The sequence below is a fragment of the Colobus angolensis genome, unplaced genomic scaffold (assembly GCF_000951035.1).
Source record: "Colobus angolensis palliatus isolate OR3802 unplaced genomic scaffold, Cang.pa_1.0 Scaffold95, whole genome shotgun sequence".
Taxonomy (NCBI): Eukaryota; Metazoa; Chordata; class Mammalia; order Primates; family Cercopithecidae; genus Colobus; species Colobus angolensis.
This window is the reverse complement of record NW_012123487.1, coordinates 7,755,375-7,774,457: the sequence shown is the minus strand read 5'-3', so window position 1 is coordinate 7,774,457 and position 19,083 is coordinate 7,755,375. Positions and strand designations below refer to the sequence as shown.

General features: G+C 34.2%; 1 protein-coding gene across 2 annotated transcripts in view; it reads right to left on the bottom strand.

The window, feature by feature from the left end:
* Positions 1-19,083, bottom strand: part of IKZF2 (IKAROS family zinc finger 2 (Helios)) — a 155,347-nt gene that overhangs the window by 21,020 nt on the left and 115,244 nt on the right. For both annotated transcript variants that reach the window (XM_011932321.1, XM_011932320.1), the window contains one exon: positions 1,411-1,548. In XM_011932321.1, the coding sequence (XP_011787711.1) occupies positions 1,411-1,548 (138 nt within the window). The remainder of the gene's footprint in view (positions 1-1,410; positions 1,549-19,083) is intronic.

Below are 19,083 nucleotides of genomic sequence, written 5' to 3'. Positions count from 1 at the left end.
GATGATAATATAAAAATAAATGGACTTGATCACAATAATCAATAGAATTAGATACTTTAGATTATAGAAACTAGAAGGAAACACTTCAGTTGTTCAGGATAACAAGAAAAATTTTAAATTAAAAAAATTCCCAATTCAACAACACATAATCACTAGCTGTCCAACAAACACAGTTCCACAGTATATACTCTATAAAACAAACAGAAAACCCCAGAAATAATCCTTGACCTGGCTATGTCTAAGCCAATACATAGATATTTATATTTTAAAAGTGACTGTGCAATCCCCAACTATACCGTTTAATACTGGGCAAATCTTTTTAAAATAAAAGATATACAAGTAGCCAGGTACAGTGGTTTACACCTGTAATCCCAGCACTTTGGAAAGTCAAGGCGGGTAGCTCACCTGAGGTCAGGCGTTTGAGACCAGCCTGGCCAACATGGCGAAACCCCGTCTCTACTAAAAATACAAAAATTAGCCAGGCCTGGTGGCGCATGCCTGTAATCCCAGCTACTCAGCAGGCTGAGGCAGGGGAATCGCTTGAACTCGGGAGGCAGAGGTTGCGATGAGCTGAGATCGTGCCACTGCCCTCCAGCCTGGGTGGCAAAGTGAGGGTCCATCTCAAAAAAAAAAGAATAATAAAATAAAAAATAATTTTAAAAAATAAATAAAATATATACATGTACTAATAAGTTGAGATTTTTGTCTTCGTATAAATAAAACTTATCACTATACAAATCTAATTAGTAAGACAAGACAGACGCTACAAATCTTAAGAATTGAAATTCATTATTTTCCTATATAAGGCTGATTATTAAAATTAACTTTTCAGGAACAGAGAATTATTCATTGATAAACCTTAGGGATTGCCTTCCTACCTGCCACAGTGTAGTTAGAGATGAGGATGTTTTGCTTGGAGAATGTTTTTTATGGAGAGAGATGGTGTCTAATTTTGGTCTAGATTGTTTTGCACATTGTAGAAACCAAAATCAGCAATTTCTCAGAAAAATTAAAGGGCCGATTGGAGAAATTTCAAATTATATGACTGATCACTTAACTAACAGAGATGAAAATATTCAAATAATCAATGCATTCTTTTAGGCAACCTACAAACTAATGTGGAACCAGCTCTAACTATCTGGTTAGCTAAATGAAAAAGAAGAGTAAACAGCACCTGCCTTTGGTATATTCAAGGTTGGTTGCCATTATTATGCTAAGTCAAATGCCACCAGAAATAATTTGGGAATATTGCAAAATTTCAATATAGATTATTTGCAATGTACCCCAAAGCTCAACTCATTTAAGTTAAAGTGATCTAAAATAGTTTTAAACAGCATAAGATTTTATCTTCATATTGAACTTCAAAAGCAGTAGGGGGAAATCAAAATGATGCATCCAATTTCTACCCACCGTGGTGACTCAGGACCTGCCCAGCGGCCTCCATGCTGACATTCTGGAGATAGTTGTGGCAGCGCTCCTTGTGCTCCTCCAGCGAACTGCGCTGCTTGTAGCTTCGCCCACAGTAGTTGCACTTGTGAGGTTTACCCACTGTGAGGAGAACTCAAGGTCAGTGTGCTGTCAGTCCCATCCACATTCAAAGCAAAATCCATAGCACTCATATAATTTTCAGACTTAAATCTTTTCCTCCTTTACATTCCCATTTTGGCAAGAAAAGATAATACATTTCTACCGAGACTAAAAGACAACAAGAAGACAGGCGGATCGTACCTCTGGCAACAGGGGAAATACTGAATCAAATTCTTGCTCTGACTATATTCTAGATCTTGAGGGCCTGATGATCAATCTTCAAATTATCTGACTCTTAATGCATTGACTCTCAGCTTTGACTCATTAAAAGACAAATCAGGAGTATCCTAGATACATCATAAGTTTTTTTTCTTTCTTTTCGGGTAAGGGCAGAGAATTTTACAGAAGAAAACTTAAAATGCAACAACTTGAAATGTCACCATTTAATAAACAGATTATTCTTGGGTACCAAGAAGATTAAAAAGAACTCAAGTGGTGAGAAAAAGTACAGATGAAAGTAGTTTCCTTTCTTTTCACTTTGGTAACACCTATTCACACATGCAAAATTTTGTGGCAGATAAGTATATTCTCCCTCATCAGCTTTTATAATACCAAGAATTAACCTACTAGGTGCTTTGAGTCAGGATTATTACACAATATGTAGTTATGAAATGAGAGTAATAGTTTCCAAAACATCTCACATTCAGGAAATGAATTATTCCCTAATAGCTAGGGAGCCATTATCTCAGTGTCATTATCTCAATACATCTGTTAAAATACTAAGATGTTCAGTAAAAAAAAAAACTTTAAAAAACAAATTAAGAAGAAAAATATAATCTCTACAGAAAGAAGCATGTTTTAATGCATGTCTCTTCATAAGGACATCACAGAGCACTTTGACTCTCGGTTTTGAATGAATACAGAACAACATAAAACCCCAGGTGGTCTGTGCCAAAGCCCTCAGCAGTAAAGCACATTGTGATCCCTGCCCATGTCTCTATTTGACTCTCATGGGAATTATTCAGTTTTGCCCAGAGAATAACAGACAACTCTTTTTCATTGACAGCATCCCTGACTCGTCATCTTATAAACCCATGCTATGATATTGGTCACAAGAGGAATTGAAATACTGTAACAAGGCAAGGTATTCATGGCTGCCTAAAAGTTTCACAATACTGACGAAAAAGAAAACTACACCAAATCTTTTTTTTGGGGGGGCAAAATTTTAATAGAATGGAATTGAGGTACACATAAATTAAGATCAGTTATTTCATAATCATAATTGTCAACTATCGTAAAAGCTATTTATGGAGTGATTATTCAGTTTTTAAAAAATGTTTGGCAAACTAGCTTCTATTTTTTGGAACCATGGATTTCTGGGAAGTAGCTGAGAATACTGTGCAGAACTTATATCACCATGTGACAGCATTAAAAATACAAGAAAATAAGTTTTGCTGAAATCATCTAGTGTAAATAATATAAATAAATTTACATGTAATTATGTTCCAAGATATGGGACTACATAAGAAAAAGTATCTGTTTGCGGTTTGCATTACTCAATTTTGGGTTGTTCTGAGATCCGGCCACTGCACTCCAGCCTGGGCGGACAGAGAAAGACTCCGTCTCAAAAAAAAAAAAAAAAAAAAAGAAATAGTAACAAATATACGCTGAACAAGCTTATTAACCGATTAATACTTATTAAGCACTTACACTGAAGCTAATAGCCCACTGTAAACTACTTCAGTCATTTTCTGGTCTTCCCTGGTATTACTCCCATCACATTATGATGCCTCTGTTGTACCATGAGCATATTCTCCAATACTTTCTTCCCCTTATTTCTTTAAGCAATCATTATATCTTCTCAATTTAATTAAAACATGGTTTTTCATTCCTCTGCTCTTGGCTTACAACCCTCTAAAAGTCCCAACTCAGTTGATAAGAAAGAAGAGACATGAAGTTTTTACTGTTTTCTACTCATTTTTTACTACACTCATTACTATCGCATCTGCTTTATTTCAGCTTCTTCCATTTTGTCCTCTATTTTAAAGCATCACTCCTTCCTCTTCATCCCATCATTGAATCCAACAGGGATTTGAGTTGGGCTTTGTTATAAAAGTACAACTTTAATTTTCCCAACTCTTCATCTCCATTCTATTCCAGCAACCCAATTATTAGGTGACATGTTGGATTTGGACATTTCTTACAACTACTCTATTTCCAATAAATTTGTTCTGGAGACAATCTATCCTTTTACCTCTCTCATTCATTCAATACGTATTTAGTAACAGACTACTGTGCATCAATGCTGACGAGGCTAAAATGTAAAGTGGAAAACAAATTCCCATGGTGCCTATCCATATGCAACTGACAGTCTGGTGAGGAAGACAGACATTTAATGAATACACAAGCAATATATTATAAATTGTGGGCGGTTACATGGAGCAAAAGAATGCTGTTGTAGTATAACATGGGGAAACTAGTTTGAAAAGGCTGAACAAGGTCTGTTTGAAGTAGGAACATTTCAGGTGATAACTGAAGAAAAAGTAGTCATTATACAATTGGGGAGTGGGGGTGGAAAGGCAGGATTTCAGGATTTCTGAGACCTGTAGTCATTTATTTTCTTCTATATACTTAGCTCCTTCAAAGTCTACATTCTGCCCTTACTACTCTTTTGAAAATTGTTTTCAGACGTCACCAACAATCCCTGCAAATTCAATGGCTTTATTATCTCCACAAGACCATTTCCTATCCTTTCCATACTATTTCTTAAAAATAAAGTTTATAAAAATATTATTTATACTTACTCCCTATACATATATTTATCTGTATGAGTTTATCTTTAAAGTAATACATAATTAATATGTATAACATATATATTCATATAAAAGGACCAATATTTCACTACCTTTATTTTTATAATAGTTACTATTATTATTACTACATATTGTCACCAACTGAAGCAGACTTTTTCTTGTATTACGGAAACATTTTTGAAAAGTCAATGGTCTCTGAATCATTAAATCCATAGACTTTTATTAATCCTTTATCTTCCTAATCTCTTGGCCACTATCAAGCTTTCTTGTGTCTTGGGTCTCCTATTTTAGCGTCTGAGATCAGATCCAACATTCCCCCCCACTGCTTCTCAGTTTTTTCCTAACTTGCAAATATGTTACATACATCCCTTCAGATATTGTTCTCAGTACAATGCTCTCCCCCTTTGCTCTCTAAATGAAGTGCTCATTTTTATGAAACATCCACATCAGGTCAAGAATAATTTCCCATGCTTGTAAGTTCCAATTGGCCATGTACATCTTTGAATATCTGAGTGAATCCCTTCCCTACAATGAAAACAAAGAGCATCAGGACACAGCTGTCTCCTCTGCTCTCACAGAACTCTGTTCATACTCTGTGGATGCATTACTTATAACAACTGTGTTGTAATTATCAATTTGATATCTATTCTATTTATTTCCCTAGTCCAAACGATGAGCCTCATAAGGACAGAGATCTTGTTTTACTCAATTTTAAATTGATAATACATATCAAGTTATTAAACATCGGAGACAATATGTATTTGCTGAATGACTACTTCAAATCCATACTTTCAACTGCCCTTTGAGTCTTGCCTCATGGATATTCCCCCAAAAGCAAATCATTCAAGATACTCACAACTATCTTCCTCCACAAAACTCCCTCTTTGTTCTGACTGCCCTCCTTTGCTAGCATTACCACTGTTCTAATACTCAAGATTCACAACAGTGCACCACTTTTGTTACCTTCTACCTCTTTTCCTACTTCAAATCGCTGCTAAATTCTATATACTGGACTCGTAAAATGATTCTCAATTTGATCCCTTCTTTTCATTCTCACAATCAATATCCTAGTTCAGGCCTTCATTATTGCTCACCTGGGCTGGCATAATAGACTTCAAATAGGCTTTCTCTTCCCATGTGTAATTATTTTATTCCTCTCTCCAACAACCTTCAATAACTGTTAACTTTTATTGAACTAAGTTGAAATCCCTTTACCTGGTATTCAGCACCCGATACAATCTGGTCCCAAAGCACACGTCCCACTCCTACCCCAGGCTCCAGTCAAAATTACTTTGCACCTACACTTCTGAGTCTTGTTTTTTGCTGTAATGGCCTCACATGATTCCTACCTCTTGAAATCGTCCACATCCTTCCACTTCCAACCTCCTTAACTCTGTTCCATTTTAAAGTGATCTTTCTCACTAAAGAACCATTCCTGTATTTACCCTCATGCTTAGAATGCTTCCAAAACTCTATCACTCTATCTTATATTATTTGTGACTTTTACACTGGTATTTACACACCAATGTTCATCTTCATGTTAGATCTTGACCTTTTTGAGAAATTTTAACCATATCTTATGTATCTTTGTAACCTCCAAAGAGTTTAGCAGGGTGCTTTGCTCACAGAAAGAACTAATAAGTGCATAAATAAATAATTTTATGAGTGATACCATCTCGAAACTCTTTAAATAGCTTTCTCTCACTAGTTTTTCTTAAATCTTTTTCTAATTTCAAATATAAAACATTCATATAAAAATTTTTTAATCACCAGTAAAATCCATAATTATATCATTTAGAAATAACTGTCTTTGGTATTTCGGTATCATACTCTTATGTTTTTTTTAATGCATGCAAAGATAAATTTTGGTATGAAAATGAGTTATTTTATACATTATATTTTATAACCTGTTTATTTTATTGAACAATATATTTTGAACATTTCCCCATATTATGAAGTGATACTTTTGTTGCTGCTGTTAGGTAACATTTTCTCCCAGATTCTAGAGTTACGGTAATGCTGAATTGTTCAGTTTTCTTTTATTAGTTTGATGATTATTTTTCTTTTTACCACAGTTAGATATGCCTACAAAAAAAATCAAATAGTCCCAAGTGGCATTTAATGAAATACACAGTCTCTTCCCCATGCTGCCCTACCTGCCCCCAAGCAATCTAATCAAAATCCCAAAAAGCAACCATTTTCACCTCCTTCTTCTGGCGATTATATTCATATTTCTAAATAATATATAAGTTATTTTTATTCATCGGGTTTAGAGATAATCTACTGCTTCTGTGTCTTGGTAGTTAAGGATTCAGCTCTTACAAACACCCTCTCAATTCTCACTTCTGTGGTCTTTCAATAGTTACATAATCATTTCTGATAACAGTATAGAAATGGAAATTTCCAGTAGTCACAGAAATATTAATCATAACATACTATTTGGTTCAACAGTGATTACATTTCCTTTTTTGTGCAGCTTTTAATTTTTCCTAGAGTTAATAATCGTCTCACTTTTTATTTTGCTTGTGTTTCTGTATCCAGTCCACTTACCCCCCCTCCTCTGAGGTTCTCACACCTTACTGATAACTGTTCTAAACACTCAAGAGTCCAAAACAATGTCATAGGTCCTTGCCAACCCCACTTTCCTCTTGCCTTCTTACAACCATTGGCACCCCTTTCCCCAGCTGGAACTGATGGTACCCTGGGTTTATTACAGAGTTGTTATCCAGAACTTTCCTTTCTCTCCCTCATGATTAGTCTTTTGCTGTCTGAACCCCATGTTTTCCTCTTTGTTGGGTTTAGAATTTCCAAGTTGAAAGTCATTTTCTCTTAACATTTTGAAGACTTTTTTCCACTGGGCTACTAACCTCCAAAGTTTCTTTTTAAAAGTATTATATAAATGTAGCTTTATATGTGTCCTATTTGTCTGAAAGCTCTTAGTAACTTCAGTTTGTCATTGATGTTGTGAAATTTCTGAAATATGAATGTATATCTTCGGTCTAAAGTCTCTTATTTTGGATGTTTGTCCCTAACCTCTCAAAAAACATGAGTTTGTACTATATATAATAAGTATATACTATTTCACATATTGCAGAATATTTACATATATACAGATAAAACATATAAATATGTGTTTAACATCTCTTCACATTATTACTATAGTTGTCAAAAGTCTATGGCTATTTCAACTTAATTTTGATATATGGCATAAGAGTCTTAGACCATTCTTTTCAAAAATATGGGTATTCAGTTGTTCTAGACCCACTTGTAGAAAACATTATCCTTTCCCCCCTTAAATTATCTCAGTACCTTTGTTGAAAACCAACTGATCAATTTGGGGTCTATTTCTGGACACTATTCCATTCCATTAATCTCTGTGTCTATCCTTAAACCAACAGAGCAAGTCTTAGGATAAAGTTGGAATCAGGTAGTGCAAGTCATCCAAATTTGCCTTTTCAAAACTATTTTGGCTATTTTAGATCTACCTTTCCAAACAAAGTTTGAAATCAGTTTGCCAATTTCTGTTAAAAAGTATGTTGGGATTTTGACTGAAATTGCCTTGAACTGACAGACTCAATTTCAGGAGAAACCAACATCTTAACAATACTGAATCTTTTAAATCATGATAATGTCTCATCTCTCCATTTATTGAAGTCTTTATCTCAGCAATGTATTATAACTCTAAGTGCACATTTCTTACACATATTACTAAATTTATCTCTAAGTAGCTCATACATTTTGGGATGTTATGATCAATGGCATTGCTTTCTAAATTCCAATGTCCAACTATTAATTCCTAGCATATAGAAATACATTTGATTTATTCTCAGTATGTCACATAAATATTTGCATTACCATGTTTATTACATCATTATTCACAATAGCCAAGATATGGAATCAACCTAAATGTCCACCTTTTCTTTTTACATTTCTCAAATGATAACCTTCATCATGATGAGGAAGCTCTTTTCTACTCTATTGTTGAGAAATTTTATAATACATGAATGCTGAATTAAGTCAAATACTTTTTCTGCAACTTTAAAGACAAACTAAAATCTTTTCCTTTTTAGTCTGTTAATATGGAAAATTACATTGATTGGTATTTTTTTTCACCCAATGTTAAACCAATTTTAAATTCCTAAGATAAATCCCACTTCGTCATGATATATTATCCTTTTTATATATTCTAGATTCAATGTGTTAAAATTTTAAGGACTTTTGCATCTGTATCATGAAGAATACCATTATGCAGTATTTTTTTCTTGTAATGTCTTTGATTTTGGTATCAGAGTAATGTTGAACATAATAATTTGTTTGGAGGCCTCCCTCCCTCCCTTTTCTATTCTCTAGAGGAATTTGTTCTTTTAATGTTTTTCTTAAATTACATTTTCCCTACATGTTTGACAGAATTTATCAGTGAAATCATCTGGAGTTTTCTTTGTAGGAAGGTTTTTAACTTCAATTTCAATTCCTGGAATAAATATAGGCTATTCAGAGTATGTATTTCTTCTTGAATGAGTCAATAATTTCTATTTTTTATTTCATCTAGCTGAATTTGACATAAAGTTATTCACAATATTCCCATATTATGCTTCCAATGGCTACAGGATTTTTAGCGATTTCCCGTTTTTATTCTGGATGATGCCAAATTATGTGATCTTTTTATACTGATTGGTCTTGCTAGAGGTTTATCTATTTTATTGATCTTTTCATGTAATCAGTCTTCGATTTCACTGACTTTTCTCCATTATTTTTGTTTTACTCTTTCATTGGTTTCAGTCTTTATCATTTTTATTTCTTTTCTTAACATACTGTGGATTGATCTTGTTCTTTTTAAATCTCTTAAGGAAGCTTAAGATCATTAGTTTGAGATTTTCTTCATTTCCAATATAAACTAAGTGTCTAAATTACAAATTTCCCTCTAAGCACCACTTCTACACATCATGTTCATGTTTTCCTCTATATTCTTCAATACATGGAGTAACTATATAATGGTCGTTTTATCAACTTTGTCTTCAAATTCCACTATTTTGGCCATTTCTGGATCTATTTCCATTGCTTGATTATTCTCCTGATTATAAATAATACTGTCTATGTTTTTGCATATCTGTTAGTTTTTTAATGGAATGCTGGATACTGTGAATTTTCCTTTAATTGATTCTAGATTTTACTGCATTTCTTTACAATGTGATTGACTTGTCCCAATATGCAGTTATGTTACTTGGAATTAGTTTGATCCTTTCAAAATTTACTTTAATGCTTGAAGGCAGGTCCAGAGCATGCTTTAGTCTAAAGACTAGCTTAGCTCCAGTACTAAGACAATACTCTTCTAAGGACTTTACTCAGTGTCTTGCATATTGCAAGACCTTCTCACTTTGACTGGTGAGAATTAATTATACCCAGACTTCTATGTGTTCCAGAAATTACTTGGCCTTCTGCTTCTTAGTGTTTCTTTTCCCAACTTCAGGTAGTTACCTCGTACAGATAAGTAGATAACCATTTAGCCAAAGAATCAAGGGAACCCTCTACTCTGCAAAACTCCAGAACTTTTTCTGTGCAGCTTCCTCCAATCTGTTACTCTGTTTTGCACGCACTAAACACACTGGTCTCCCTGGTCTCTGATCTATCTTCTCAATTCAGCAAGACTACCTGGCTATGGGTTTGATGTCCTTGAGCTATGGTCTGGAAATCGCCTCAAGAAAGTAAGTTGGGGGCATAGGACTCACAAGTTTGGATTTTTTTATTTTTATTTTTCTCTCTCAGGGACCACAGTCTTGCATTGTTTATTGTTATTGTCTAAAATTTATCTAATATATTTTGTCTAATCTTCTAGTTGCTTAAGTTGGGAAGATAAATCTGGTCCCTGATACTTCTTCATGGATTAAATGGATTTTTTTAATTGGATTAAATACCAAGAAGTCACACTAACTTTTAAAGTTTTAGCACCAATACAATTCAGATAACTGAAATAGTTTCCTATAAATATAATTTTAAGATGTGTTACAATACTAAGGATTCTATGACACAAAAGATAGCAGTGTTTCTCAATTGCCTCAAAAGTTAACATACAGTCTTTTCTTTGACATATTGTCCCTCACCAATAGCCCTATAGTAACAAAAATGAGAGAATTACTGGTGTAATCTGTCAAAGATACAGACACAGATTCCAGATATGAGGAATGAATTACAAATTAAGTATCCAATAAAGAAAACTTGACAATTTGGCCAACTGTTCAATTAGCAAATAGTTTGCTGGCATTTACTAGCATTTCATCTATCTGTCTTTATGTGGAATCAGAAATACAAAATAATCTGCCCTCATTCCCCTAAGAACCTATATACCTACCAAAAAGTAATTGCAAGTCAAATTGCTATAAAAATTTTTGAAATAAGAACAGTTACCATAAATTCATAGAGTACTATGAAGAAGTTCATAGAGTACTATGAAGAACCAAGTCTTGTTCACTTACATTTTCTTGAAATATGTCACTTCAAGAATTATCCTAGCGAAATCTATAAAACAAATTACAACAGCACTAATACATGTAGTAAAGGTTTTATTCTTTATATAGATGTATGTACATTTACACATACAGAAACATACAAAGCAATGCATTTATATATAGAAAATATATTTACCATTTTTCATAACATAAATTTAACATTATGCATATATCACATTTATTTTTCTTTAATAAAATTAAATGTACCTACTTTCCTGTAAATACTCTAAGGCAAAAAATAGGAGTCTGAAATCTAATTTACCTTATAGAATTATAAATTACACTGAAGAAATATTAGCAATGACAATATGGCACAACAGGCATTTGATTTTTTTCTGTTCTTAGTACCGGTAAGTTTTACTATGTCTTAGTGGTCTGTTACATTGCATGAACTCTGTGTATGAACAATTTTAAGGTTTCTGATCCCCATTGCTACACTGCTGCCTCAAAAACAGTGTTGCAAATTCATATTCAAAATAGAAGTGTATAAGAAAGCCATTTCACCATGCTGTCACCAACAATAAATACTATCTTTAAAATAATACATTATCCACTTATGTGCTAGCCTATATCCTCAAATTGTAGTAAGGCACTTGGAGTGCTGAAGCAAACTTTTAGGGATACTGTATATTTTCCATTTTTAGGGAAATAATAATATTCGATACCTCTCAGACATCATGCACATTACTTATTCAGTTTCAACATCGTATCACACTACATTCCTTTCAATTATGTCATATCTCTGTGAAGCTGGGTTTCAGTGGTTGCTGCAATACAAAGCAAGCACTGCATGGCAATCAATATGGAACAGGAAAAGAGAGTGGCAGTGTCCAACTTGATTTCAACGTTGGGGAAGTTGTACCATGCCCAACAAGGCATACAATCCCATTAGTAAGTAACTGTGGCCATCTAAGGATGAAAACAAAACAAAACAAAATATTGTTTTGGGTTTCAATTTATATATTATAATTTTCCCAAATGGATAAAAAGTTGTTAGGGCACAAATCGTTATTAAGTTGTTTGGACCTTATTACTTAATAAAATGAAACTGTTCAGTATTACTTTTAGCCATAAATACATTTTGACAAAATTATTAAGACACTAGGGTCACAATGAACCAAGAAAGTTTGGGAAAACTGGGCTAGGTAATAAAATGTAATTTGCATTTCTTTCACATTTGCATTAGTGAAACTAAATCTTATTAGTTTCACTAATATTAAAAAATTATTAGCCTTTTGTATGATATCCTTTCAAATTATCTATTTCATGCCTTCATCTATTTTTTAATTATGATCCTACTGCTTTTGTCTTTCTCATCAATTTGTTCGATCTCTGTATATATTAATGCCTTTGACTTATTTCTTGACTTACCTATTTGACTTATGCTTTTTTTGAGGCTTAGAGGTTTTATATTTTTGTGTGGTCAAAATTGTTGGTAGTTTCCCACGTTGTGATTTCTTTACTGTTTTAAGTTTTAAAATTCTGCCTGATACAGAATTTTTAAGAAATATCCACACCTACTTTTTTTTCCTAAATCTTTAGAAGTCTTAATGACTCTAGATTTCTTTTTTTAATGAAATGATTAAGTGGGAAAAGAGTATTTTAGAAAGGAAACAGAGCCCTACCTGAAAAGTGAGACATCTTTCAAAGAGTATCTCTTTATATGAAATCATTTCAGGATAATTAGGTGTCTGTCAAAAATCATTACAGTGAAATAACTTTTATCTCTCTAAGGACAGTTTACTAAAGTAGTTGAGGGTGGGGGGATGAATGTTAAATGTTTAAACAAGTCTGTGAGACAGTATATTTAACGCAGATTTCTTAGAGATTTACAATGTACATGAGCATTATCAGAGGTTCTTCTGGATGTTTAGCTGCAATAACAAAAAAAGCAAACAAATAAAACTTATTTAACCCAATGTTTTTCCAAAAAACTATAAATATAGTACAATGTTTTTATTTTAGCACTAGTAATTTCCCAAGTAAATAATTGTTTGTGAACATACTGTGAGGAACACTGCATTATGACAATAAAAGAGGCACAAAAAGCCAGCATTAGTACTATTTTTCTTTTTCTTTTTTTCTTTTTTTGGTGAGACGGAGTCTCGCTCTGTCACCCAGGCTGGAGTGCAGGAGTGCAGGAGTGCAGTGGCACCATGTCAGCTCACTGCAACCTCCGCCTCCTGGGTTCAAAGGATTCTCCAGCCTCGGCCTCCCGAGTAGCTGGGACTATAGGCATGCACCACCACATCTGGCTAATTTTTGTATTTTTAGTAGAGACGGGGTTTCACCATATTGGCCAGGCTGCTCTCAAACTCCTGACCTCAGGTGATCTGCCCCCCTTGGCCTCCCAAAGTGCTAGGATTACAGGCGTGAGCCACCACGCCCGGCCACGTTAACACTGTTTACTCTTCTTTAACAGGATATGCCAGGTGTTAAGCAAGGACATCTAGTTCCTTTAACATAAATTTCTTGAGCACCTCCAGTGTTCCACGTCCATGTTCTAGGTGCTGTAGGTACAGCACTGAATGAGACAAATGTCATTCCTGCATCCACAGAGCTAACATTATTAACCAACCAAATATTGCCATTTGTTTTATAATGTAACAACACTATTCAAAGTAAATTGAAAATCTTATACAGGACACAAACACCAGGAAAAATTATATATAAAAAAGTATGTATGGGATCTTTAAAGTAAAATCACAGACATCTGAAAGCAAAAGAAAACTCCTTTTTATTGTTTTGGGCACTCTGGAAGAAAAATAGGCACAATTCAAAAAAGAAAATATCTTATGTAAGATTATTTTTATAAGAGTCTAAGTTGTTGGCATCTACTTTTCTGTCACTTTAAGTAAACATGTTTCCTCAGATTTCTTGAACTTAACACCTAAAATAAGGAAGCAAAATGGGATTAAGCAAAATATACATTGTAACATATTTTGGCAGTGTAACAGTTATGCTTCCCTGGCATTTCCTTATCACATAAAATATTTTATTGCTTATTTTTATCATTGCTAACAAAATAATAAACAGAAGTAGATGTTTAATCTCTCTAAATTTTTCCATTTCTGTTAAAATATATACATATCAATTATTTATTCATATAACATATAATTGACCAACTGCCTAAAATGTGGCATATATCATCATAATAATAAACATTATATTCTAAAACCATTTAACTCCTATGGTTGCTCACTTCTTTCACTGTAAGTGTAACATAAATTATTTAACAGATTGGTTGATGAATGTAGGAAAAAGACTAGAGAAAGTATAAAGGTGTAAAAAGTCTTAGTGTGGCCAGGAGATGGTACAGTAAAATCTAAGACACAAGAGAAACAGCAGATATATTTGATACTATTTCATTATTACAAATGTGCAAAATATTCATTATGGAGAACAAAAAGTAAACAGAAAGGCTAGTAAGAATTTACTGGGCATACAGATTAAATGAATAATCCAAATTACATAGACTCTTCCTTTCAATAAGATTTCAGTTCATCAAACTACTAGCATATCTTGGAGATATTGCAGGTTGAGTTCCAGCCCATCACAATGAAGACTATATCCTGATAAAGTGAGTCACTCAGATAAAAGTCATGTTCATATCATACCATAGTCTATTAAGTGTGCAATAGAATTGTGTATAAAAACAATGTATATACCTTAATTTTAAAAATATTTTATTGCTAAAAAATGCTAAACAGGCCAGGTGCAGTGGCTTTCAGCTGTAATACAAGCACTTTGGGAAGTGGAGGCAGGAGGATCACTAGAGCCCAGGAGTTCTAGACCAGCCTGGGCAACATGATGAAATCTCGTCTCTATAAACAATACAAAATTAGCAAAACTAGCCAGGGTGTGGTAGCATGCACCAGTGGTCCCAGCTACTCGGGAGGCTGAGAGGCTGAGGTGGGAGGATCACTTAGCCCAGACTTTCAAGGTTACAGTCAGTTGTGATTGCACCACTGCACTGCAGCCTGGGCAACAGAGTAAGACCTTGTCTTAAATACATACATATATACGTACATACACATACTGTAAAGATAATCTGAGCCTTCAGACTCATAATCTTTCCACTGGTGGAGGAGGGTGTTGCCTTGATATCCATGGCTACTGATTGATAAGGCTGGTGGTTGCTGAAGGCTGGGATGGATATGGCAATTTCTTAACATAAGGCAACAATGAAGTTTGACACATCAGTCAACACTTCCTTTCACAAAGGATTTCTCTGTAGCATGTGACGTAATTTGATACGATTTTACCCAGAGTAGAATTTCTTTCAAACTTGGATTCAACTCTCTCAAACTCTGCTACTGCTTTGTTAACTAAGTTCATGTAATATTCTAAATCCTCTTGTCATTTCAACAATGTTCACAGGATCTGCACTAGAAGATTCGATCTCAAGAAACCACTTTCTTCGCTCATTGTAAGAAGCAACTCTCTATCCATTCACATTTTCTAATGAGACTGCAGTAATTTGGTCACATCTTCAGGCTCCACCTCTAATTCTAGTTATGTTGCTGTTTCTACCACATCTGCAGTTCCTTTCTCCACTGAAGTCCTGGACCTCCTGAAAGTCATCCATGAGGCTGACATCAACTTCTTTCAAACTCCTGTTAATATCTTGACCTTCTCAGATGAATCACAAATGTTCTCAATGGCATCTAGAATTCTGAATCTTTTCCAGAAGGTTTTCAGCTTACTTTGCCCACATCCATCACAGAAATCACTGTCTATGTCACCTCTAGCCTTATAAAATGTATGTCTTAAGTAATAAGACTTGAAAGTTGAAATTACCCCTTGAACATGGGCTGAAGAATATATGCTGTGTTAACAGCCATGAAAACAACATTAATATGCTTTACTTCTCCATCAGAAGTCTTGGGTGACAAGATACATTGTCAATGAACTATAATATTTTGAGAGGAATTTTTGTTTCTGAGCAGTGTCTAAACAATAGGCTTAAATTATTCAGTAAACCATATTGTAAACAAATGTGCTATCATCCAGACTTTGCTGTTCCATTTATAGAGCACAGGCAGAGTAGATGTAGCATAATTCTTAAAGACCCTAGGATTTGGAACGGTCAATGAGCATTGGCTTCAACTTTAAGTCTCCAGCTACATTGTCCTACCAAGACAGTCAGTCTGTCCTTTGAAGCTTATAACCCAGACATTGACTTCTCCTCCCTAGATGGCAACTTCTTCTAATAGAAGGCTGTTTTGTCTATACTGAAAATCTGCTTTTTACCACAATCACCTTCATTAATTGGCTTAGCTAGTTCTTCTGGATGACTTACTATAGCCTCTACATCAGCACTTGCTGCCTCACCTTGCACTTTTATGTTGTAGAGATGGCTTCTTTCCTTAAACCTCATGAACCAACCTCTGCTAGCTTCCAACTTTCCTTTTGCAGTTTCCTCATATCTCATGGCCTTCGGAAAATTGAATATTGTTAGGGTCTTCCTCAGGATTAGGCTTTGATTTAAGAGAATGTTGTGGCTGGTTTGATCTTCTGTCCAGACCACTGAAACTTTCTCCATAATGAGAAATAAGGCAGTTTGCTTTCTTATCACTTGTGTGTTCACTGGAGGAGCATTTTAATTTTTCTTCAATAACAGTTCCTTTGCATTCATAACGTGGCTGTTTGGCACAGGAGGCCTATCTTTTGGCATGTTTTGCCTGTTGACATACCTTCCTCACTAAGCCTCATAATTTCTAGCTTTGGTTTAAAGTGAGAAATGTGAGTCTTCCTTTCACTTGAACACTTAGAGGCCATTGTACAGTTATTAAGTGGCCTAATTTCAGTATTTTTGCATTTTGGGAATATAGAGGCCAGGTGAGGGACAGACAGACAGAGAAACTGGCCAGTTGGTGGAGCAGTCAGAGCTTACACGACATTTATCAACACTAACATTTAAGTTTGCCAGCCTGTACAGGTGTGGTTTGCGGTATCCTAACACAGTTATAATAATAACAAGAAAGATCACAGATCACAAAACAGACATAATAATGAGCAAATGTGAAACACTGCAAGAATTATTAAAATGTGACAGAAAGACATGATGTGGGCATGTGTCATTGGAAAAATGGTGTCAACCGACTTGCCTGGAATTAGGGTTACCACAAACTTTCAATTTGTAAAAAACGCAGTATCTGTGAAGTGCAATAAAGTAAGGCACAATAAAGGAAGTTATGCCGTATTTCCTTTCATCTGACTTTCTATATTACAATAAATCAGGCTTATGAGTAAGCAAATAATTTGGATAGCAAACAGCTCCCAAAATAATCAATTCAGAAGCAAATAGTTTGCTCTAACCTATGGAATATTCATATAAAGAATATGTATTTGTAGATCCAGAATGTGGCTTCTTACTTGGATCTCAAATTCTAACCCTAGTGCCAGTTGTGTGTGAAGCCTAGGTTAAGTTAAATTAGGAAAGAGTTGTACCTAAGTCACAGCATTTCTGTGAAGATTATTTTTAAATCCATATGGAACACTCAAGGTACTTGACACACAATAAATGGAAAATTTTTGGTTTTTTTCCCTGTAGCAGTCAACACCTTCTAACATATTATATAATTTTTTAAAACTGATTCTTGCCTGTCTCCCCTCATTAAAATGTAAGCTCCATAAGGACAGCCTTGCAGTCCACAATCTCACAGAGCTTACATTCGAGTGGGGTGGGATGGCACAGACAACATGTGTATAAACTAAACACCAACATAATCACAGATTCTGATTCAAGCTTTTTATTAAGATAGAGATAGCAAAATAGAACTAAGGGGATTCTTCTGGTAGGTTGCTTATGGATGCCAATATTTTCAAAGAGATGACATTTAAGCTAATATCTGAAAGATAATGAGGCAACTGTGCCAAGATCTTGAGAAAGTGCTGAAGGTATTGACTCCTAAGATCATCCATTAGTTCAAAAAGAGTAGGAAAGAATAAAGAAACCTCGGTTGCAAAGAACCCAGAGTAAGGTGTAAAGTAGAAGAAGATTAGACAGAAGAAGTGGGCAGAACCACCAACGGCCATGATTAGTAGTTTGATTTTATTATAAAAGCAATGGAAAACCATTAAAATATTTTAAGGGGAGTGACATGATTTAAATCAGATGCTAAAGTAACATTCTGGTTGCTATATGGAGAATAGATTGGGAAGCAGGAGTACAGTGGCTGAGAGCAGAGACCCTAGATTCAGATAGACCAGAGCTTATTTCTCAGCTTTCATGAGTACATTGGAAGTTGGATAAAATGCAAATATATAGTTATAATGGTATGGTTTTTTTTGCTATATCAGACCATAATTTTTTAAAGTACTCTCACAAATATAATTTATACTATTGCTAGATTTATTTTGTTCTAAGCTGCTATATGTCTTCAACCATCATGATATATTTTTGTTTATAAAAGCATGATACAATTATTGTTTTATTGTGCTGTGGGTGAGTATGTGCATGTCTGAAATCGAATGCAATAATACATTGTTGCCAAACCACGGAAAATAAAAGAAAAATAAGGTTAAAGTATAATCTTTATAAGCTGAGGAGGCATACATGTACTATGTAAAATGACAGACTATGTGAGGACATTAGGTAACATATCTTTCTTTAAACTTGACTCTACTTATCTGCAAAATAAGGCCCTTAAAATGATTCTTGCCACAAAATAAGAACTTATTCAATATATCCATAATTTTTAATTTTTTTAATAGACTAATATTTATCATATACTAGGAAACATACACAACCACCATTGACCTCCATGAATCTTTAAAACCTTCCTAGTTAATATAAGAATATTCAAAGAAAATAATCTGTCCATTAACTAATTAATTCAATCAATATGGTATATAAGGGATGAAGATGCAAAACAGAATAAGCTCTCTTCTTTGAGATGCTGAATTTAGGACCTTTTATTCTTATCCAGATGCTTATCATCATCATCATATTTCTATACAATTTAAAGGGACTCCATTCTGATAGATGATTCATGATACTTTACATAAAACTGTATATTCTAAATATATTTTACATGCTTATGATGAATGATACTTTGTTTTCATTTTCCTTATTTGTCTGATTTTCGACCATTTGAGAGTTTTCTTACAGTATTTGGCAAGATAGTATAGGCTGTGGATGAACAGGTTTCTTTGATTCACATACACAGATCAAGTAGGAAAAATTGAAAGAAAGGGTAAAGGTTAGGTTAGAAAAAACCATCCAAATAACCCCC